This window comes from Canis lupus, chromosome 11 (assembly GCF_011100685.1).
Source record: "Canis lupus familiaris isolate Mischka breed German Shepherd chromosome 11, alternate assembly UU_Cfam_GSD_1.0, whole genome shotgun sequence".
NCBI lineage: Eukaryota > Metazoa > Chordata > Mammalia > Carnivora > Canidae > Canis > Canis lupus.
This window is the reverse complement of record NC_049232.1, coordinates 41,261,342-41,285,376: the sequence shown is the minus strand read 5'-3', so window position 1 is coordinate 41,285,376 and position 24,035 is coordinate 41,261,342. Positions and strand designations below refer to the sequence as shown.

At 46.1% G+C, this 24,035-nt stretch overlaps 1 protein-coding gene across 2 annotated transcripts in view; it reads right to left on the bottom strand.

Moving 5' to 3' along the window:
• MTAP (methylthioadenosine phosphorylase) overlaps positions 1–23,276 on the bottom strand; it is a 52,156-nt gene extending 28,880 nt beyond the window's left edge. The window contains exons 1-4 of one of the 2 annotated variants that reach the window (XM_038552528.1): positions 23,118–23,276; positions 10,571–10,657; positions 9,254–9,312; positions 5,495–5,662 (exon numbers count right to left, since the gene is read on the bottom strand). In XM_038552528.1, the coding sequence (XP_038408456.1) occupies positions 5,495–5,662; positions 9,254–9,312; positions 10,571–10,657; positions 23,118–23,261 (458 nt within the window). In that variant the 5' untranslated portion in view covers positions 23,262–23,276. Of the gene's footprint in view, positions 1–5,494; positions 5,663–9,253; positions 9,313–10,570; positions 10,658–22,488; positions 22,560–23,117 lie in introns of those variants that run through there. The other variant, XM_038552529.1, reaches the window with a different exon arrangement.
• Positions 23,277–24,035: the final 759 nt, after the last annotated feature.

Sequence of the window (24,035 nt, the reverse complement as noted above, 5' to 3'; positions counted from 1 at the left end):
GGTTTTCTATTTCTTCCTGTTCCAGTTTGGTAGTTTGTGGTTTTCCAGAAATGTGTCCATTTCTTCCAGATTGCCTAATTTATTGGCATATAGTGGCTCATGTTTTTAAATTTGTTTGTATTTCCTTGATATTGGTTGTGATCTCTCCTTTTTCATTTGTGATATTATTAGAGTGTTTTCTCTTTTGTTTTTAATAAGGCTGGCTAATGGTTTATCTATCTTATTCTTTCAAAGAACTAACTCCTCGTTTTGTTGATCTGTTCCACAGTTCTTCTGGTCTCTATCTCATTGAGTTCTGCTCGAATCTTTATTAACTCTCTTCTGCTTGGTGTACATTTTACTTGCTGTTCTTTCTCCAGTTCCTTTAGGTGCAAGCTTAGCTTGTGTATTTGAGTTCTTTCCAATTTTTTGAGGGGCGCTTGTATTGCGATGTATTTCCCTCTTAGGACTGCTTTTGCTGTATCCCAAAGATTTTGAATGGTTGTATCTTCATTTTCATTAGTTTCCATGAATCTTTTTAATTCTCTAACTTCCTGGTTGACCCTTTCATCTTTTAACAGGATGCTCTTTAACCTCCACGTGTTTGAGTTTCTTCCAAATTTCTTCCTGTGATTGAGTTCAAGTTTCAAAGCATTATGGTCTGAAAATATGCAGGGGACAATCCCAATCTTTTGGTATCGGTTGAGACCTGATTTGTGACCCAGTATGTGGTCTATTCTGGAGAAAGTTCCATGTGCACTTGAGAAGAATGTGTATTCAATTGCGTTTGGATGTAAAGGTCTGTAAATATCTGTAAAATCCATCTGGTCCAGCGTATCATTTAAAGCTCTTGTTTCTCCGGAGATGTTGTGCTTAGAATATTAGTCATTTGCAGAAAGTGCCATGTTGAAGTCTCCCAGTATTAGTATATTATTATCTAAGTAGGTCTTTACTTTGGTTATTAATTGATTGATATACTTGGCAGCTCCCACATTAGGGGCATAAATATTCATGACTGTTAGGTCCTCTTGTTGGATAGATCCTTTAAGTATGATATAGTGTCCCTCTTCATCTCTTACTACAGTCTTTGGGATAAACTTTAATTGATCTGATATGAGGATGGCTACCCCTTTTTTTGAGGACCATTTGAATGGTAAACGGTTCTCCAACCTTTTATTTTCAGGCTGTAGGTGTCCTTACGTCTAAAATGAGTCTCTTGTAGACAGGAAATAGATGGGTCTTGCTTTTTTTATCCAGTCTGAAACCCTGCACTTTTTGATGGGATCATTTAGCCCATTCACATTCAGAGTTACTACTGAAAGATATGAATTTAGTGTCATCATAATACCTATTCAGTCCCTGTTTTTGTCGATTATTTCTTAGGGCTTCCTCTTTTTTTACAGAGTCCCCCTTAATATTTCTTGCAGACCTGGTTTGGTGGTCACATATTCTTTCAGTTTCTGCCTATCTTGGAAGCTCTTTATCTCTCCTTCTATTCTGAATGAGAGCCTTGCTGGATAAAGTATTCTTGGTTGCATGTTCTTCTCATTTAGGACCCTGAATATATCCTGCCAGCCCTTTCTGGCCTGCCAGGTCTCTGTGGAGAGGTTGCCGTTAATCTAATATTTCTCCCCATGTAAGTTAGGGATCTCTTGTCTCTTGCTACTTTAAGGATTTTCTCTTTATCTTTGGAATTTGCAAGTTTCACTATTAAATGTCGAGGTGTTGAACAGTCTTTGATTTTAGGGGGGTACCTCTCTATCTCCCTGGATCTGAATGCCTGTTTCCCTCCCCAAATTAGGGAAGTTCTCAGCTATGATTTGTTCAAATATGCTTTCTGGCTCTCTGTCCCTCTTGGTGCCCTCTGCAACCTCAATTATACATAGATTTTTCCTTCTGAGGCTGCCATTTATTTTCTTTAACCTTTCCTCATGGTCTTTTAATTCTTTTTCTCTTTTTTCCTCAGCTTCTTTCTTTGCCATCAACTTGTCTTCTATGTCACTCACTCTTTCTTTTACCTCATTAACCCTCCTTAGGATCTCCAGTTTGGATTTCATCTCATTTAATTGATTTTTAATTTCAGCCTGATTAGATCTAAATTCTGCAGTCATGAAGTCTCTTGATTCCTTTATGCTCTTTTCCAGAGCCACCAGTAGCTTTATAATTGTGCTTCTAAATTGGCTTTCTGACATCGAATTGTAATTCAAATTCTGTAACTCTGTGGCAGAGAGTACTGTTTCTGATTCTTTCTTTTGTGGTGAGTTCTTGTTTCTAGTCATTTTGCTCATTGCAGAGTGGCTGTATGAGTGGGCTGCATCAAGAGTCAACCACAACCTAAGTAAATTTCACCCTAGATGATTCTGCTAAAGTCAGAGACCAGAAATTGAAAACAAAGATCAGAACGAAATAAAACAAAAGAACCACTAAAGTGAAAAACAAATTTTAAAACAAAGTAGTAAAAAATAAAAGGCCAGGAATCCTAAAGAAGAGAGAAAAAGAAAAACAAAGAAAAAAAAAGGGGAGGGGGACTGGGAGATGGTGGTGATGACGAAGTGGTAGTAGAGGGAGAATGTAGTCTACCTGAGGGGTCCTAGAGGGTGATCCTCTTGTTTCTGAGTATATTAAGTTCTGTATGTTAGAAGATGCTCAGTCCCAAATTTATATAAACCAGAAATACTTGTAGAAGGCCCCAGTATTGACCACCAAAACATAATAAAGGAGATAAAAGAGGGAGGCAGAATGGGAATGAAGAATCTCACAGAATGAACCAGCACAGTATACCACTTGGTTCTGGGTGCATACTGGTCATGTTTTAGAAGGTATTAACTTCTACCATTGTAAAACAAAATGAGGCAGATTTCTCAAAAAACAAAACAAAAACAACATATCTTGTATATCTCCCAAAATTAAGTTGCAGGGATCCCTGGGTGGCGCAGCGGTTTGGCGCCTGCCTTTGGCCCAGGGCGCGATCCTGGAGACCCGGGATCGAATCCCACGTCGGCCTCCCGGTGCATGGAGCCTGCTTCTCCCTCTGCCTGTGTCTCTGCCTCATTCTCTCTCTCTCTCTGTGACTATCACAAATAAATAAAAATTAAAAAAAAAATTAAGTTGCATATGTTGAAGAGAATCTAGAAGTGGGAAATATATCTAGGACCTGTAATTGTAGAAATTAATATTAAAGTCAAAAAGGAAGAATCTTAAAAATGAAAAGGTGGTAAAATATTGTAGTTAAGGTGGGAAAAGAGAAAAAAATTGGAAATTTACAGTCTGATATAAAAATGAGTTGTACTGGAAAAAGGAAGAGAAAAAAAAGGAGGGGTATTCTTTGGTTCTACATACTGTAAACCCCTCAACTTCCCCTGGAGCTTTCCAGCACTGCTTGGTCAAGAACTTGTTCTTCCCATCCTTCCAGCTGGCCTTCTGGGGGAGGGGCTGCTGTGCTGGTTCTCAGGTGTGTGCACCTGGGGGAGCTGCCCCGCCCCCCGCTGGGTGCCAGGCTCAGTGGAGCTGTTTGTCCTGTGAGTCCCTTGTTCCCTGGCGGCCCCACCTCTCCCAGGCACAGGGTGACATCAGGAAGAACAACAGTGGCGGTGGCCAGCTCTCCAGCTCTGGAATCAGCTCCCGCAGTAACCATCGCATTCCCCATTGGATTCTTTTTTTTTTTCCCGCCTTCCTACCCTGTTAGAAACAAAAACCCTTCTCTCTGTAGTGTTCCGGCTATTCTCTCTTTAAATCTTAGGTTGAATTCGTAGGTTTTCAGGATGATTTGACAGTAATCTGGGTAAGTTGGTGGAGCCTGGTGAGGTGAGGACCCTACTCCTCCGCCATCTTGCCCTCCCCCCTACAAAGTGCTGATTTTCAGTCATTTCTTCTTCTTCTTCTTTTTTATATTTTATTTGACACATAGAGCTAGCGCAAGCAAGAGGAGAAGCAGACGGAAGGAGAGGGAGAAGCAGGCTCCCCACTGAGCAGGAAGCCTGATGCGGGGCTCAATCCCAGGACCCCAGGATCATGGCCTGAGCTGAAGGTAGACACTTAACTGACTGAGCTACCTAGGTGCCCCTCAACTATTTCTGACCTACAGAATGGTCAATTTCATACGGTTCAACTTAATAGTCTCGCTCCATCAGGAAACCATCAAGAATGCTTCTGATAGACTCTAAATTAGAACAGATCCCTAATAGGAAGAAGACTCAGAGAACTGGACTGAATAAACTTTCCTCCCATGGAAGAGGTAAGAGGCATTTGGGGGTGTAGTAAACTCAGAGACAGCAGATGGGGAGGGTAGGACAGAGATGATGCTCTGGGGACTTCAGCAGGATCCACCAAATGGCTTATACTCTGTGCGACTTCTCCCCACCATTGACTCCAGGCATGGAGTGCAGACACCGGTCTCTATCCAGAACATCTTGGGAGGTGGTTCCTTTCACTAGGAATTGTAAGGGGGCAGGGCGCCGTGGGAAGCAATCCCCTGGAGACCACTCGGTTTCCCTTGTGATTTCTTCAACTTTTTTTTTTCTTTCCTTTTTTTTTTTTTTTTTAAAGATTTTATTTATTTTTTTATTTGAGAGAGAAAGCGGAAAAGGGGGAGGGAGAGAGAATCTCAAGCAGACTCCACGCTGAGGGTGAAGCCCAATGCAGGGCTCAATCTCACGACCCAGAGATCATGACCAGAGTCTAAATCAAGAGCTGGATGCTTAACCAACTGACCCACCCAGGTGCCCCTCTTCAACTAATTCTAAATGTTGAAAAAGCCCAGGATCTTGGCAGTCTAATACTGGTGATTTTTTGGGGGGGGGCGGGGCGGGAGAGTAAAGGAATGTTATCTAGTACTTGTACAATTAAATAATAAAAGAGTCCCTAACTCCCAAACCAATTGGTCAATCTTAACACCAAAGACAACCAGACATTACACGCCTGCTGATTTGATGCAGAAGGGAGGTTTCCTGCCAAGAATTTGAACCCGGTTCTTATTCAGCCCTCAGAGCTAATGCTGGTTTACAAGTAACCTGTGTTGGCAGCAGGGGAAGACACTAAGTGACACTTAAGGATGCGGTCAGTAAAATCCGAACTGGGGACACCATAGGACAACAAAAGAAAAGGAAAAAAGGAGGTGGCCGAAACATTATCAGCTCATGCGTGTAACGAGTGGAGCCCCTCTGGCACCTTTTTTGAAAAAAACAAACAAGGTCTGTGAGACAACAAGGAAAAGGGGAGCACTGTCTAGACAGCCAAGACTAGGGAAATATTAGGTGATGTGCTTGTTTCTAAAAGAGAGTCCTTATCTATTCAAGTTACAGATTGCAGTGAACTGATAAATGGCAAAGCTGGGAACTGGTAACCTGAGAGTGGATTCTTATTCTGGTTTGCAGATGTTTAAAAACATCCCACAATGAAAAGCTAAGAGCAAGTCTGTGGGCCTGCCTCCCCCTTCTCTCCTGGGTCCCCATACAACATCTGCTTGGGTTGGGAATGATTTTACATGAGCCTAAAGCATCTCAGATGACCTGCTCACCTGTCAATGAACTGATCAATAATGACGATATCGCCAGGCTGAATCTCTTCCCTCAAGGAACCGCAAGCTGTGGTCACTATGACATGTGTACAGCCCTCCTCCTTCAGAGCCCAGATGTTCGCCTGGTAGTTGACATTTGAAGGCATGATGCTGTGCTGTCTCCCGTGCCTGCGAGGAGTGAATGCAGAGGGTGAGTGAACAGGGCACTCAAATACCGGTAAGAAGAGAAAACTAATTTATAGCAGTGCCTTCTAGCCCTTTCCATCAGAGCACTTTTATGGTCACAGAAAGAATGGGCAGAGGCGAGGCTGTAACTAGCCTACTGCAAATACAAACTATTTGGTCTTAAAGTGCAGGCTGCCTTTACGTGGTATGTATTTATGTTCCTATCAAGAGCAGGTAAGAAAAAAAAAAAAAAGAGCAAGTAAGGAAGACATAGACGGTGTCTATCCTCTGGTGCACCCACTCCCCCAGAGTCTGAGGCAGATGGTTTCACAGGAGCCCCAACATGGAAAACAAGAGGTGCCAATGAAGAAAGGTACAAAAGAGAAATAGAAACTCAAATTTCCAGTTGACCTCTCCATTCCTTTGTCTGATCTGATCACCCAAGTAAGTCAATGAAACCTTAAAAATAATTCCCTGCTGTTATGACACTAGCAGGTTTCATCCAAGAACTAGTCGCCTCACATATGACCACTGTTAGTGCCTGAATTGTGTGCCTGTCCCCTCGTGGTTCTTATTTTGAAGTTCCAATCCCCAGTATGCCAGAATGCACCTGTATTTGCAGAGACTCTAGTAAGATAATGAAGTTAAAATGAGGTCATTATGGTAGATCCCAATCCAGTGTCCTTACAAGAAAAGGAGATCTGGATACAGACTTGCACACTGGGAAGAATGTGGGAAGGCACAGGCAGATGGCCATCCGCAAGCCAAAAATAAACACAAAAAAACAAAAAAACACACAAAAAAAGAGGCCTGGAATAGGTCCTTCCCTCCAGGCCCTCAGAAGGCCCATTCTGCTGACACCTTCATCTTGGAATTCTAGCTTCCAGGAACTGTGAACAATCAAATTTCTGTTTTCACCTATTCTGTGCCAGCTCCAGCAAACTAATACAACCACCAATGACTTCCTACCATACTTCAAATAAAATCCAAACGCCTAATGATGGCCCTCATACCACTTGGGTACCAGTGTACTACGCAGCCTCAGCTCTTGACCGTGTTCCTCCCATCCTAAGTCAGCCTTACTGGCCTTCTGGCTCATTCCTGGCCTCTATGCTCATTCCTGCTTCAGTCTCTGGCCGGTTTAGGTCTCGACTCCAACATCACCTCTGCAGAGAAGTGCTTTCCATAACCAGTGGGTCAGAATCACATCACTATCTTCTTTTCTTTCTATCACCTGTTGTTAGCTCAAACTACAGTTCCTTTTCCATGTCTATCTTTCCCACTAGAATTAGCCCCGAGAGGGTAAGGCCCTTATCTCTGCTCCTCGCTGGAATGCAGAACACGACCAGGAGTGCCAGTAAATGGCCAGTCAAGGGAACCCAATTTCTAAAATTATTTTTTTAAAATTCACATGTTAGGTGATACACTTATATATATATTTAAAGATTTTATTTATTTACTCATGAGAGACACACAGAGAGAGGCAGAGACATAGAGAGAGAAGAGGGTTCCCTGTGAGGAGCCCGATGTGCAACTCGACCCCAGGACCATGACCTGAGCCAAAGACAGATACTCAACCACTGAGTGGTGCCCTGATGATACATTATATAAGCAGCATTTCATAGAGTTAAAATTATTCTGGGCCACTTGAGAAACTACCAATAGAAGGGTGAAACGGTCCACCACAAAAAGGCAGTGTCGAGTCCAGGGTCCTTTATGTGTGATAATGCAGAAACAGGCTTTCAAGAAGTAGGTGAACACACAAAAATCTCACTTTCTACACTGACGATTAAGTTTGGGCTTTGGAGTAAAACTGCCGGGTTCAAGTCTTAGCTTTGCCATTCACTAGTGGTGGGGCCCCCTCATAGCCACTCAGTGCTCTCAGCCTGATTTTTTTCCATCTGTGAAATGGTTAATAATACTACCTGCACATAGGATTGTTTTTTAAAGATTTTTAAAAAATTTTTATTTATTCATGAGACACAGAGAGAGAAGAGAGAGAGAGAGAGAGAGAGAGAGAGGCAGAGACATAGGCAGAGGGAGAAGCAGGCTCCCTGGAGGGAGTCTGATGTCTGATGTGGGACTCGATCCCAGGACCCCGGGTTCATGACCTGAGCCAAAGGCAGATGCTTAACCACTGAGCCACCCACATGTACCACGTGTTGGATTGTTATTAAACAACCCTTGCTTCATCTCGTATTAATATTGAGAAAAAACTTTTCTGTTCACCAACAGGACTGTGAAAAACATCAGAATGCTCTGTATGTAATTTCAGAGAGGCAGAGCACGTCACGGTTTTTACCGAGCGGACAGATGACCTCTCAGAAGGTGGAGGTCCACGTAAGCCCAGGAAGTGTATGCATCTTCCTAAGGCTAGTCTCCAATACGCTAATCGGGATTCTCAATAGAAATTAAAAAATCCAAAGTCGTTAAGAAACATGTGCATCAGAGGGACAGAGTCCACAGTCCAAGGCGATTCCGTTCAATGAGTGGGAGCATAAAAGCCTCACCAGAGGGCCACACCACCAGCTGCTTTCTCCTAGAGCCTAGAAAAAAAATGAATCAATCCTCCAATAAAGGAGGTTGCCTGAAATGGACTCCATGTGACCATCTAAAACTACAATTTAGTTTTACTGGATTCAGCAAAGTCACTTCCATTTCAGAACTGTGGCATGGCAGACAGATTATAGGGTGATCCTGCCACTGCAGGTGGACCTGAGATTTGCTTCTGGCCAATGGGCTCCACCAAAGGTGCTGGGGGTCACCTCCATGATGAGGTTTCCACCTCACCAGCATGCCCTTGAGAGCCCCTCGGGAACCTGGAGGACACCACATGACCAAGAAAGTGAACAAGCCCACAGGAGCTGAAGGCCCCAGGCCTCCAACTGTGAGGATACCCATTCTGTCAGCAAGCAGGTAAGCCTGAATGAGAACCTGGGGCCCCAGGTGAGAACCAGGCCCTGAGTTGACCTTATGGGATCCTGAGCAGAGGAGCCAGTTAAGCTGCACCCACGCTCCTGGTGCTCAGAAAATGCAGGATGCTATGTTGTCAGAAGCTGCTATATGTATGATCATTTGTTCCACAGCAAGAGAAAACTCATACGTGTAAGTCTGACTAAATCCCAACTGCGTGGTAAAAATGATGTGCCCCTGCTAGTCTTGTCCAGGAAACAGTGTGGATACCAAAGGGAACCCACTCCTGGTAAACCCGTAACTATTATTCCACAAGGAACAAATGAAGCAGTCCTGAATGAAGAAGTTATCTTGTTACTTAGGAGAAAAACAATAAACAAGGGAAAGCATCTCCCCTCTTGCAGTTAGAACTAAAACCAGAAGCTTTGATTTTAATCAGACTCCTTCCATGGCTCACTGAGGATGCTGACCACTTTTCCAGCCTAAGGGGGGGTGGGGGAGTGGGTGAGATCTCTGACCTCCAAAGTCACTACAGTTTGCTCCCAAACTGTGAGTGGGGTATAAAAGTGCCCTAGATGCTCTGGCTCTAACACCAGATACTCACACACCCACACCATTACACTCTCCAGAATTTCATCCCTCCGATAGCAGCAACATTCAAAAAGCTTAAAAGTATCTTACCTTGCAAGGAGGACACAATCGACATTCTTGATCTTCCCCAAAATTAAGGCATCAGAAGGCTTGAACATAAGGGAAAATGGTTACAACCTAAGACTTGAAAACATTCACAGGACAACTTAAAAACCATCATTTCAGTTGTTTGACCACAACAGGATTCATGGAAACTTGGAAGATCCACTGGAAGGAAGGAAGAGTCCAGATTTCACCAACTTAATCACTCAATAAGGAATGCTTACTGAGCCCTCTTTAAGCACAGAGGTGCATGGGACTGGGAGGGTTGTCTTGGGTGCATGAACAGATACTACCTAGTATGATCTATTTGGAGCAAGCACCCCGGGGGACTCTGATGTCACACTGCTCAAATACAGATGTGTCAACGGTATTTGGTAGCTATGAGAACAGATGTGCAAGTGACAGGCAATAAGGAGGCCACTGTCACAGAATTTAAGAACTCAGCATTGGAACCGCTTGTCGTGTTAACCAAGTCTAAGGCTGCCACAGGATACCCTGAGGCAAGGAAGGGGATGGCCATGGGATGACTTAAGGTAAGGGAGGGGGTGGCCATGGGATGGCCTGAAGTAAGGGAGGGGAAGGTCCTGAAAACTGGAGAGGGTTAACCAAACATGAGGCCATGAGATGAGCTAAGCTGAGAGCAGGTCCTAGAGAACATGAGGTCTGAGGACCTGGCTGGAAAGAAGGGTTGGGTTGGGCTGCCAGATGCAGGGATCCTCACAGGAGGACCAGAAGAGCTGCTGTGTTTGGAAGCAGCACTATGGAATTAGAAGGTAGACACCTCATCCTGATGGATGACACAGGAGCTAGGAGAACAGCATCATTTTAACAGAAAAGGGAGAGTGTGTGATTTTTAGTTCAGTTATGCCACTGCTTTCTGGATCCTCAGGAAATCCCCACCTTGGGCTAGGGCTTACTAAAAAAGGGCTACTTTGCATTATTTATTTCTGTTTGCCATCAGTCTGTCTAATGAGCGTGGAAGCCATAGAAGCAAATGAGGAGCTAATGTGAATGCAGAGATCTGAAGAAGTAGTTGCTATCTCTGAAATGAGAATCTGGTTTCTAGAGATAAAAATTATAAAGTCCTATGTGCATGTTCATAATCTGTGAAGTCTAAGGCATTCTTAGGAACACTGTCTCAGCTGTTAGGACCCAAGGACAGGGCCAGTGACCCCTCTCACCCTGGGGCAGACAGCTCTGTGCTTCCAAGATGAAGGTAATTAAAACAATTTTTTTGTGAACTTAAAAATCAAGCCAGCAAGAAGAAGGAAAAAGCTGGTATGTCTCCACTAAATGGATATTAACCTTGCCAAATGGAGTATCCACATATTTTTCAGTTCTTCCTTCTAAGATTTCTGGATCATCCAGGCCTGTTCCACCAATTATCCCAATCTAAAGGAGACAATAAAAAGACAACAGATTTGATCATTTTTCATTAGAAACAAAATTATTGCAAGCAAACTCACTATATATATATACTCTTCTCCATTCCTAAGCCCCAGTTGCTTTTAAAAAAAATTAGTTTCAGAGATAGAATTTAGTGATCTATCAGATGCATGTAACACCCAGTGCTCATTACATCAAGTACTCTCCTTAATGCCCATCACCCAGTTACCCCACACCCCACACCTCTCCTCTATCAACCCTCAGTTTGTTTCCTAGAGTTGAGCATCTCTTAGTTTGCCTCCCTCTCTATTGTCGTCTTATTTTTCCTCCCCTTCCCCTATGTTCATCGTTTTTATTTCTTAAATTCCACGTGGGTGGAATCATATGGTATTTGTCTTTCTCTGACTTATTTCACTTAGCATAATACCCTCTAGTTCCATCCACGTTGTTGCAGATGGCAAGATTTCAATCTTTCTGATGGCTAATATTCCATTGTACATATACACCACATCTTCTTTATCCATTCACCTGCTGATGGACATCTGGGCTCTTTCCATAGTTTGGCTATTGTGGACATTGCTGCTGTAAACATTGGGGGGCAGGCGCCCCTTCGAATCACTATGTTTGTATCCTTTGGACAAACACCTAGTAGTGCAATTGCTGGGTGGTAGGGTAGTTCTTTTTTTAACTTTTTGAGGAATCTCCATACTATTTTCCAGAGTGGTCCACCAGTTTGCATTCCCACCAACAGTGTAAAAAGGTTCCCTTTCCTCTGCATTCTCACCAACATCTATTGTTTCCTGAGTTGTTAATTTTAGCCATTCTGACCAGTGTGAGGTGGAATTTCATCATGGTTTTGTTTTGTATTTCCCTGATGCCGAGTGATGTTGAGCATTCTTTTGTGTGTCTGTTGGCCTTTGGTAGGTCTTCTTTGGAGAAATGTCGGTTCATGTCTTCTGCTCATTTCTTGACTGGATTGTTTGCCTTTTGGGTGTTGAGTTTGATAAGTTCTTTATAGATTTGGATACTAGCCCTTTATCTGATAAGACATTTGCAAATATAGTCTCCCATTCTGTAGGTTGTCTTACAGTTTTGTTGACAGTTTCCTTTGCTGGGCAGAAGCATTTATCCTGATGAAGTCCCAATAGTTCATTTTTGCTTTTGTTTCCCTTGCCTTTGGAGACGTGTCTAGCAATAAGTTGCTGTGGCTGAGGTCAAAGAGGTTGCTGCCTGTGTTCTCCTCTAGGATTTTGATGGATTCCTGTCTCACATTTAGGTCTTCAATCCATTTTGAGTCAATTTTTGCACATGGGGTGAGGAAATGGTCCATTTTCATTCTTCTGCATGTGGCTGGCCAATTTTCCCAACATCATTTGTGGAAGAGACTGTCTTTTTTCCCATGGGATATTCTTTCCTGCTTTGTCAAAGATGAGTTAACCATAGAGTTGAGGGTCCATTTCTAGATTCTCTGTTCTGTTCCATTGGTCTATGTGTCTGCTTTTTGTGCCAGTACCATACTGTCTTGATGATCAAGCTTTTTAACATAGCATGAAGTCAGGCATTGTGATGCCCCCAGCTTTTTCTTTTTCAATATTCCTTTGGCTATTTGGGGTCTTTTCATACAAATTTTAGGATTGCTTGTTCCAGCTCTGTGAAAAATGCTGATGGTATTTTGATGGGGATTGCATTGAATGTATAGACTGCTCTGAGTAGCATAGACATTTTAGCAATATTTGTTCTTCTAACCCCTGAGCATAGAATGTTTTTCCATTTCTTTGTGTCTTCCTCAATTTCTTTCATCAGTGTTCTAATGTTCAGGGTACAGATCCTTTACTTCTTTGGTCTTATTCCTACATATCTCATGGGTTTTGGTGCAGTTGTAGATGGGATCAATTCCCTGATTTCTCTTTCTTCTGCCTCACTGGCAGTGTACAGAAATGCAACTGGCTTCTGTGTGTTGATTTTATATCCTGCCACTTTGCTGAATTCCTGTATCTGTTCTAGCAATGTTGGGGTGGAGTTTTTTGGGCTTTCTATATGGAGTATCATCTATGAAGAAGAGTGAGAGTTTGACTTCTTTGCCAATCTGGGTGCCTTTTATTTCTTTTTGTTGTCTGACTGCTGAGGCTAGGACTTCTAGTACTATGTTGAATAGCAGTGGTGAGAGTGGACACCTCTCTCGCATTCCTGATCTTAGGGGAAAGGCTCTGGGTTTTTCCCCCATTGAGAATGATATTCGCTGTGGGCTTTTTCATAGATAGCTTTTAAGATATTGAGGAATGTTCCCTCTATCCCTACCCTACAAGGAGGGGGGGTCTGGTGCTTGCTGGGCCCTACTTGGAGAGCAGTCACCCAACCACAAAGCAGTCAGGACTGTGCCACGGTTAGTGCTTTATGCCCTCCCAGAGCCGAGATCCCACCTCTGGGCTCGCTGACGGCAGCCGGCTGCCCCTGGTCTTCCTGTGACCTGTGCACTGTCCCACCTAGGATTCAGCCCTGTGCCACCCCAGTGCCTTTCAGCAGGGATGTCCCTCAGCACAGCAGAATCCTTGAGGTTCCCATCTCGGGCTCTGCTGCTCTGTCGCTCCCTAGTGCCGGCTGCCAGAGGCTCCCTCCCCAGAAGGTATTCTCCAACATATCACCCCAGATGCATGTCTCCACACTTCCTACCTTCCAAAAAGTGGTCACTTTTCTATTTGTAGAATTGCACCATTTCTTTTCTCAGATCTCGGAGTGATTTCACAGGTGTTCAGAATGATGTGATAGCAATCTAGCTGAATTCCTGGGACCAGGCAAACTTAGGGTCCCCTACTCCTCTGTCATCCTAACTCCTCTCAGCCCCAGTCCTTTTTAAAAACTGCACATTATTGAAAAACAATCACCCATTCAATAAATATTTGAGGGCCTTCCATACTCCAGAAATAACCAAAACAGGGGTCATGTTTAGGACATTTATTGCTGACTCTGAAAATTAACAAATTAGCACAGAAAGATACTTTAGCTAGCTTAAGTTAGAAAACCAAACCTAGGGGCACCTGGGTGGCTAAGTGGCTGAGTGTCTGCCTTTGGTTCAGGTTGTGATCCCAGGGTCCTGGGATTGAGTCCTGAGCCAGGCTCTCTGCTCTGCAGAGAGCCTGCTTCTCCCTCTGCCTCTCTCTGTCTCTCATGAGTAAATAAATAAAATCTTAAAAAAAAAAAAAAAAAAAAAACCCAAGAAATACATGTGTGGATGCAGACAGTACTTTCTAATGAATTTTATTTTGTCTTCTAAATGGGTTATGAAATAAGGAATGTTCAAAAGACCTCCAGGACAGAAAATATTCTATATACCAAGTTGGTAATGTTTCCTCCTCATTATACCATTTGATAAAGAAACAAGAAAGATTCTCTTTCCTATGCCACTAAAATCACAGAGCTGTAAGAGATCATGAATAAGAGTCTGGAAAAGCAGAAAGTTAGCCTCATGTATATTTATAAAATCAAACCATCCCTCTTATATAGTCAATATGAATAATGCAAAGGTAGCTCTGAATTTTTTTTAAATTTCAAGTGTTGTATTGCATTTTGCAGAGATGAACTTAACAGCTATCTTCGAGGGCTAATGGGAGTTACAGGAATCTGGTACTGTGGGCAGCCCCGGTGACCCAGTGGTTTGGTGCTGCCTTCGGCCCAGGGTGTGATCCTGGAGACCTGGGATCGAGTCCCACATCGGGCTCCCTGCATGGAGCCTGCTTCTCCCTCTGCCTGTGTCTCTGCCTCTCTCTCTCTGTGTCTGCCATGAATAAATAAATAAAATCTTAAAAAAAAAAATTAAAAAAAAAAAAAGGAATCTGGTACTGCAACTCCAGGGTTAATCTAATTTGATGACTAATAAACACAAACAGGAACAGTTACAAAGACAACTAAATATTAACTGAAGTGTTGACTAAAAATTAAGTGACTGAAATCATTAAAGCTTCTCTGGGTTGATAATTCCTAAAGGAAAAATAATTTTTAAATTATCAGTGACAGGTTAGAGAGAGGACACTTTTACTAAAAACTGAATGGAAAGTGACTGAGCATTATTTTTTTTTTTTCAGTGAAAAGCTTTAAGCCTATTTTCGCTTGAGTAAAATTTCTACTAAATGAAAAACACAGCTCCTTGAGAAAGAAAAAAAAAATCCCAGAATTAAGAATTCACTGAACATTTGAATAATTTTCAGATCAGGTTATACAAGTTGACTTTATAGTAATATATGGGGAAATGGTGATCTCTCTGGCTCCAAGTTTTCTGGAAACAAAACAAAACCATAGGGGCAATTTAGTGAGATTTTACTGAAGAACTGCTAGTTACGTGATTCAGAACTTGGAAGTGTCCCCACAACTTCCTAAAGTTGGCTAAACTAGCTTTTGAAGTTGGTGCCACCTTGTGGTAGGTTGTTGAAACCACAGCAGGTTACACATTCTGTGCCAACCCCACATCTCTCTCCTACCTTGCTACCTCATTAACATCCTAAGACTAACCAATATTCCAGTTTTCCCATCAACAGAAGTGTTCATTTAAGTCAGTACACTTAAATCATGCCAATGCACTAGAAAAAAAAACTTTAAATAGGTTTTATAGAATCTTAATCCTTCCTCTAACTGGCTACTCCATTTTATCCTTCATTTCATACATCCGCGAAGCACCCCAGATCATGGGGTGGTGGGGACCCAATAAGCTGCCCAGCCTGTGTCCTCACCCCAGGTCACAAAACTGAACTGCTGACTCTGAAATTATACTCAGCAGTTGGGGGGATTCTGTTGCTCTTGAAAATTTCTGCCTTTTTTCTCCCCTCTTTTTTTTTTTTTTTTTAAAGATTTTATTTATTTATTCATAGAGACACAGAGGGAGAATGAGAGGCAGAGACACAGGCAGAGGGAGAAGCAGGCTCCATGCAGAGAGCCCGACGCGGGACTCGATCCAGGGTCTCCAGGATCACGCCCTGGGCTGCAGGAGGCACTAAACCGCTGCGCCACCAGGGCTGCCCTCTCTCCTCTTTTTAGAGGTTTCTTACCACTTTGACTTGGCTCTTTCTGGAGGTCCCCTGGGCCATGGCATCTCATATTCTGGATTCAACACTGGAGTCTCAGGCTTGCACATACAAAACAAAACTGACTGTGGTGAAACCACCTCTCGGTTTGGGGCAAGCTAGCCCAGCATCACAGCAGTGACTAAGAAACACCCACCAGAGAGGTCCTGCCAAAGTTCAGCACCCTTAAGCCCGAGAGGTCAGCAGCCTCAAGCTTCAGTCCACAGCTCCCAGGCTGCATGACTGCATTAGGAAGCCCTGGAAGAGAAACATGTACTGGCCATGAAAGCAAGACCTGCTACTGCTCCCCAGAAACGCTGGGATGGGGTCTCTGGCGCTGGAATGATCTGTAGGTGAGCGTGTCCAGTCACCCAACAGGCTCCAGTTGTTTACAGACAGTCGTATCTTGCAAGGTACACAGGACAATATAGCCACACCGGGAAATGGTCCACTAACCATCTTCCTGCAGCAGAGGGAGGATCTCAGCGCCAGGATGGGGCAATGTCGCCACCTGCTGGCCCCACAGCAAAGGATAACCAGCATGGAACTCCCAGGCCTGGAGCCTCTGAATCCAACAGCTGACTCTGTACCTGCCTCAGTGATAAAGTCACTGTGTCTGAGTACTGAGATGTGCCAGGCACTGTGCCCAGTGCCCCAGCCACCTTACCTCATCTGATCTTCACAACCACTCCATAAGATATGCCTTACAGTATTATACTCATTTTCCCAAAGACAAAAGAAAAGTATCAAATTAAGAAACTCCTAACAAATTGTCAGAAGCAAAGCTGGAATAGGAGTGGTTTTTCACGCTCAACTGCGATGATTTACTGTCTCTTGATACCCCCTGGAGTCCTTTATATCATACCCCTTTAGGAAAGTCGTATTCTCTCCATGTACTGAGGAATCTGATGCTCAGAGAGGTCAAGTTCTGGGCCAAGGTCACAGGGTAAGTATAGAAACAATGACCCTGGGCAATGACACTTCCAAAGGGAGGGGCCTCTCCATCAGTGACCTCATCCACATTCAGGAAGCAAGGACAAGACCTTACTAGGCCTCCTGAGCCAAAAGCATCAGTCCTTAGTCCAGGTAGTCCCAGGCTGCCTAGAAATATATTTGAGGACTGGGATGGAATTTCTGGGCCAGTCCTACTCAGCTGGGACTTCTTTACACAAGATAAGGTTCTGAAATAGAGAACCCTTGGTCAATCATGGTCATTGCCAACTTTTAACAGCTACGGGTTCATCCCATACTTTCCCACAGCAGGCCACTGCATCATTTTCCTTTAAAAAAAAGAGGGTTTGACTTCCTCCCTTAGAGTGCAAAAGCCTTTTATCTGAATGTTGGCCAGAATGGTTATTTCCAGCAATGCTGAAAGGGCTCATACGAACCCCTACCCTGTGTCTATTTCCCCTAGGACCTGGACCCAGGAAATTACACATATACTACTTGGTTTCAAGAACCACTCACCATCACGTTGAGGCCTAGATACATTACCTTAAAGAAACCAGCACTGCATGACGGCATTCTTAAAACACCTAAGCCCAAGCAATTCGGACTAACTCCTGCTAGGGAGCTGGGCTGCCTCTGAGTGCTTCAAATTCATGATGAGGTGAGAGGACCAGAGCTCAAGCTGGCAGCTATCCCTGATCTGAGCACTTCAGTCCTTCAGCTCTGGTTGCCACTGACATATCTGGCAGGCGCAACAGACAGAAGTTCTCCATTTATTAAGACAACCTGGCTTTGAGCCTCCCAGGGCCTTGTAAAATCCTGAAAGGCCAGCTGTATGGAGAGAGAGTGGCCAAATGTCTCAGTCTGGATGGCCTGTTTAAAACCTGCAATATGGTCCACAGAGATGGCTGGGGCTCTATCTTGGATCTGATGCTCCTCTCTAAGCCACCCTTGTAGGCATTGGTCATGGTGAACTGGCTCAAATTTATATGTTGAAGTCCTAACGCCCATACCTCAGTATGTAACTATTTTTGGAAAAAGATCTTTGATGAGATCATTGAGGTTGAATGAAGTCATGGGGAGGGCCCTAATCTACTATGACTGTTGTCCCTATAAAGCAAGATTAGGACACAAGCACACACCGAGGAAGACCGTGTGAAGCACAGGACGAAGCTGGCCGTCTGTAAGCCAAGGAGAGAGGCCTCTAAAGCAACCAACCCTGCTGACACCTTGATCTTGGCCTTCCAGCCCTCAGGCTATGAAGAAAGCCATCCAGTTTTTGGTACTTTGTTATGGCAGCCTGGCAAACTAATACAGTAAAGCAACATTTTGGTCAGAGACAATCTTATGACACAGAACATCCATCATTTTTACTTAACCAATCTCCTCCTACAAAGTCAGGATGCTATTCTAATGGGTAGACACACCCTCTTGAAGATATAGTTTACCTCTTGAAATGGCCCATTTTTTTTTTTTTTTTGAGAAGTATTTTCCTCAATGTTTATTGTATTCTATAGAGCTCCCTCCTACTTGTGGGACAACAGCAGGAATCCTCCTGGTGCCCCCACCCGGTGAGTTCCTCAATACAAGAATCCCACGGGGAGTTTTCAATACCAAAGCTCAGGTCCAAAATTCTAGAGACTCTTTTTAATCGGGAAAGGAAAAGTCTGTTTTCTTAAAACTCCACAGGTAGTTCTAATGTGCAGGCAGCACTGAGCACCTCACTCTAGGGCCCAGACCAGGAATTTCCAAAATCTGGGCTCACTGAAGGTCACTGTCTGTGACTATCTGTGTCCTAATTCCCAGAACCTGTGAACGTCACCTTACCTGATTAAATCAAAAGTTTTGAGATAGGGAGATTATCCTGGATTATCTGGTAGGACCTAAATGTGATCATAAGCGCCCCTGTAAGATGGTCCAATGAGGAAGAAGGCAACATGATGCCAAAAATGCTGGTGACTTTTAGAAGATGGAAAAGGAAGGAAACAGACTCTCCCTTGGATCTCCCAAGAGAAGCTGCCCAGATTCTAGCAGGACTCACTCTGTACTTCTAACCTCCAGAACTGTGAGAGAATGCATTTGCACAGTTTTAAGCCATCCAGGCTGTGGTGACTGTTATAGCAGCCACAGAAAACTAGTACATCACGAATCACCTGGCGAGCTTGTTAAAAATGAAGATGCCTGGGTCTTCCAAGCTCTCTGGGTCACCACTTGTCACATTTTTGAGGGCATCTGAATATACTGAAGCTCTTCATTTTTTTTTAAAGATTTTATTTATTTATTCATGAGAGACACAGAGAGAGAGAGGCAGAGGCACAGGCAGAGGGAGAAGCAGGCTCCATGCAGGGAGCCTGACGTGGGACTTGATCCCGGGTCTCCAGGATCACACCCTGGGCTGCAGGCGGCGCTAAACCTCTGCGCCACCAGGGCTGCCCTATACTGAAGCTTTTCAAAACCCAGATTGCGGGGCCCCCAACCCAGTGCTTCTGATTCAGCAGGACTGGGACAGGGCCTAATAAGGTGCATTTCTAACAAATCCCCCGGCAGGTGCGGATGCCTCACACACTTTGAGAATCACTACTTTAGATGCTTCTGAGGCACAGACTAGAATACCATGATCACAATCACAGTGAAGGATGAAGGTCCACTGCACACAAAAATTTCTATCACCTGTTTGCTCATCTGTACAGAAACGGTCAGATTCTTCCTTAATCCGCAGAATTATGAGAATCCAATGAAATAACGCATTAGTACCCGTCATTATTTCTGTCTATCCCCCCATCTCCAACAGAAACAAAATAAAAAACATCCCTGCAAGCAACAACAAAAGTCTCCTTATCTCTTGGTCTTTCTCTGCTGGTCAGGATACAAAGTGGGCTCTCATACCTCTCCTCACCAGTCTCTGTATCAGGGATCTGGCCCAGGTCCCTCAACCGAGTGTGTACTGGCTCTCCCGGAAGTGTGTGGAAACCCAAGGGGACATTTTTGGCTGCCACGAAGACTGGGGCATTTTGTGGTGAGGCGTCCAAGATGCGCTATAGGTCTTGCAATGCTCAGAACAGTCCTACAAAAGGAGGGACTGTCCTACCCAAAATGTCACTGTGGACTAAACAAAAACATGAAGGCTAGCTGGTTCTTTGGCTTCCAACTGGGACTTGAGGGTTGTTCCTTGGTTTCTGAGAGTCACTTAGGGACTTTCAGTCCGAAGGCTTTGGCCAGCTATAATCAGGGAGCCAAAAGGAGAGCTTAAAAGGTCTGTCGTCCCAGTCTAGACTCCATGACTTGTCTGTCTCTCAATGCAGTTTTACTGTAGGCCACTACCCACTTATGATAGGACTACATCCCCACCTTGTCCTGAGAACCATGATTAATAAGGCTTATTTTTAACCCTCCAGAACAAAGGCTGGGCAGCTGCCTGGGGGAGCCATAGCCCATTGAAAGAGCCCTTTAGAATGTTCTGTCTGGGTGCCAAAGACCGGTTCATCCCTCTGCATGGTCATGCATACCACCTGCCCATGTCTGACGCTGGAGGATCATGTCTCCCTGAGGTCCTCCCAGACAACAGCTGTCATGAATAACATGGGCAAGTGTCCATGGGGGGGGCAGGGGGGGGCGGGGCGGGGACAGGTGGCATGATCTCCCTACTTACATAATAAAATGGGGCCCAAAGACCCCATGTTAGATTTCAGAACTGCCTCACAGCATCTAGTTGGTGGAACACCAGTTTCTAGGCCCAATTCTCGATCTAGGTCCACCTGTGTAGCTCCGAACACCTTGGTCAACCTCTCTGGGACTCAGCTTTATGTCCACCAAAAGGGGTCTGTGTGGCTATATGGTCTTAAGAAATGTTCCAGTTCCGCAGTCTATGATCAGAGGATAGGGTATGGTTTTTATGAACCTGTTTGCTCTGCACACTGGCACCTGCTGTCTCCTGTAGAGGATGATGCCTCAGCAGTTTGGGGGACTTGGTGTCACTGTCATGGATTCTCAGAGCAAAGCTGTCACCTCTCTAAGCTCAAAAAGCAATCAGCAGGCTGGCCTAGCGCTATTTGTACCTCTTAATTTTATATTCAGCATCTTGCCAAAACCAAAAATATACATCATTCAATATTTACATCAGGGCTCTAATCAGCGCCCATTCTGCACTTAAATGCACTGCACTAATTTTGCAGGGAAGCTGCGTGGCTGGAAAATGCCAAACAAGACTGAAGTGAGACTGTTTTTTCAAAATCATCCCTCTTTGCAAGGGAGGCAAACCATAAAAGACTCTTAACTACAGGAAACAAACTGAGGGTTGCTGGAGGGAATGGGGGTAAGGGGATGGGATAAGTGGGTGACAGGCACTGAGGAGGGCACATGATGTAATGAGCACTGGGTGTTTTATGCAACTGATGAATTACTGAATTCTACCCCTGAAACTAACAATACGGTATATGTTAATTAAGTAGGATTTAAATTTAAAAATTTTAAAAATCATCCTACTCTTAACATCACTTTTAAGTGTATTCCTGTAAGGGAAAGTTGATCACTTCCTGCTTACCCACTGAAAGCTGTGGCCTAGTAACACTTATAATAACCTATAAAACACCAGAACTGCTGGAAAAAAGTCATGCGAGATTAATTTCATACCCCCCCCCCCATTAAGCACTAACTTTTAATAAGTTTCAACCAGTGCCAGACAGATAATTGGAACCATCCCAGCAAACCCTGTAGGAAAATCTCCATTTACAGATTGGCTCCTAAGGCCCTGGCTCACCTACTTCGCACATAAGCTTTGGAAAAACGTTCTGCCTTGTTCTCGGTTACTGATCAGGGAGAGGCGATCTACAAATACTTGTTAAATTCAAGATGCCTTTCAAAGTGGCAAAACAAACTTCATGTCTCTAAGTATGAACGCAGCACTCTCCACCCTACCCCTTCTGCTTCTAAGAGCCAAAGAGCCTGATCAGCGAATCACGGGCTGAGTAACACACCGGAGAGACCTGCAGACACCCGAAGGAGGATCTATCCCAGACCTTCCTACGCCGTCAGGCAAGAATTTCTAAAGTCAAGTTAACTGAGTTCTCAGCCAACCAAACAACCTAGAAGAGATCTTAAGTTCTAGCACCGATTTTTCCATTGCACTGTAATTCTACACACGCTCTCTCCCAAGCAAGACACCCCGCAGGACCCAGGCGTTTGAGAGCCCCAGGGCGGCGGGCCGCGCGCTTCAGCCCTCGCGCCCACCTCCCGGCCGGGACCCGCCAGGTGTGAGGCCCCAGGAAACTGGTCTCTAGCTTTCAGGGCTGCAACAAACCCAGAGGCCTCGAGGCAGGGCGCGGCCCCGGGCTCCAGGCCGGGGAGTCCAGAAGTCCCGGCACTTCCCCAAGCGCTGCCGCAGGGAACACTTCAGGACGGCAAAGCCCCGCGTTTGGAAGAAGAAGAAGAAAAAAAGCCGGAAGCTCGCCAAAGGGCCAGCACCCAGTTCACGTGGGCTCCGCGAGCCGAGGCGGGGCGGAAGCCGGAGTCCGGCGGGCGGGCAGGCGCCAGGAGCCCCGGCCCCCCCCCCCCCAGCCGGCGCCCCCCGCGGCCCCCGCGCACTGCGCCCCCCAAAGGGCTGCCCGCTCCCTGCGCCGCGCGGCTGCCGCGGAGCCCACCGGGGCGCGCAGGCGGGGGCCTACCCTCGCGAGCGTTCTCTCTCCCCCTGCCCCGCCCCGCCCCGCCCCGCCCCGGCGAGCGACCCCGGCCGGGCCGGGTCTCAGCGGCGTCAGGCCAGGCGCGTGGCCCCGGGGCGCGGTCCCCCGGGCGGGAGCGAGCGCACGGGGCCGGGCGGCTGCGGCCCGGGACGGCGCCTCTCACCTTCACGGCCGTGGGGGCGGCCCCCGAGGCCATGGCTGCGCGGCGCGGCGCGGCGGCGGCGGAGGCGAGGCGGAGGCCGGCGGCCGAGCGGGCGGAGCGGCAGCGGCAGCGGCAGCGGCAGCGGCAGCGGCAGCTCCGGACTCGCGGCGCGGAGTCCCGGGGGCGGCCCTGGCTCCTCCTCTTCCTCCCCAGGACAGCTGGATTGGCTGCTAGTGCGGGCTCGCCCCCGCCGCCCCCTTCCTCAATTCGAGGTTCCCGCGTCCCGCCCCTTCTGCAGACCTTTCCGGTTCGCGGTGCTTTCTCTCCCCACGCGGGTTCTGAGCAGCGGGGTCCCGGCGGTGAGCCCTTGCCCTGCCCCCCCACTCGGCGCTGCACTTCAACCGGCTCCGGTAACTTCTGCAAGACACACACACCCCCCCCCCCCCCCCCCCCCCGCTCCGCGAGCAGGCCCGGCGCGCTCGGCCTCCGCGGGGAGGTCGGGCGGGGGCGCCTTCCACAAGTCCTCGCGGGAGGGAGCTCCCCCTCCACCCGCTCCTCCCCCCCCTCCTCCTCCTCCTCCTCCCCCTCCTCCCCCTCCTCCTGGGGGGGGGCTGCTCCGCGACCTCCCTCCAGCTGCTGACGCGGCTCACCTTGCTCTTCCCACCACCTGGACCCCGAAGTCCTGGGAGGCAGAGCACCGACGGCGCTGACCCCGGACTCGGGGATGACAAGAAGGAAATAAACAGACTAACGTGCTCCTGGATAACCTGATGCGCAGACTGTAGCCTGCTCATCTTCAATTTCAGGGGAGGCGGAGACACTGCCACACCCCCCCCCCCCCCCCGCGCTTTGGCTTGACGCGGCCAAGGCCATCCCTAACCTCTCCCAGCTCGGCCAATGTCCAGTACACCTAGACTCAGAATCCAGACTCACGGGTTCATCGTCGTTCCCGTGTCCCCCTCTTCCCCAGCGCATAGCACCGGCCCTCCACTGCGACGGTCCCTCACTCTCAAAGTCTCCATCCCTTCCCCGCTAGGATAATCCACTTTACCTCCCTTGATGGATTAAGCTCTCCTAGAGTAAATGCTGGGTGGCAGCAATGTTCTGAGACACAAAAACTCTGCACATGACCCCGGGGGTGGAGAAGGACGGCTGTGGAAGAGTACACTGCCTTCTTCCCCTACAGCAGCAAAACACTGAGACGAGACACAAGTACAGTTTCATCTACAGTATCACTGTGGGGGTGCCGCCCATCTAACCTGTTCACTGAAATAGTATGGACTTCCACTCTCTTCTATTTATTAATTTATTTATTGCTCGCTCTAAGTCTGACTTTTTTTTTTTACGATGCAAGTTTTTTTCTGTCTCTTAAGTTACACAATGAAATGGGTAATGAATAGATTGGAGTGTTCCTTTGAAAGGGCAGAAGCCGGAGAGTCCCCCAAATGTGGTTTTCTAGGAGTCTGTCTGCTGATTGCTCTATTGGAGACCAGGAAGCCCTCTGATCAGAAGGGAACCATGGCAGGGACCCGCATACCCTGGGGTTTATCACTGCTATGTAATTAGGG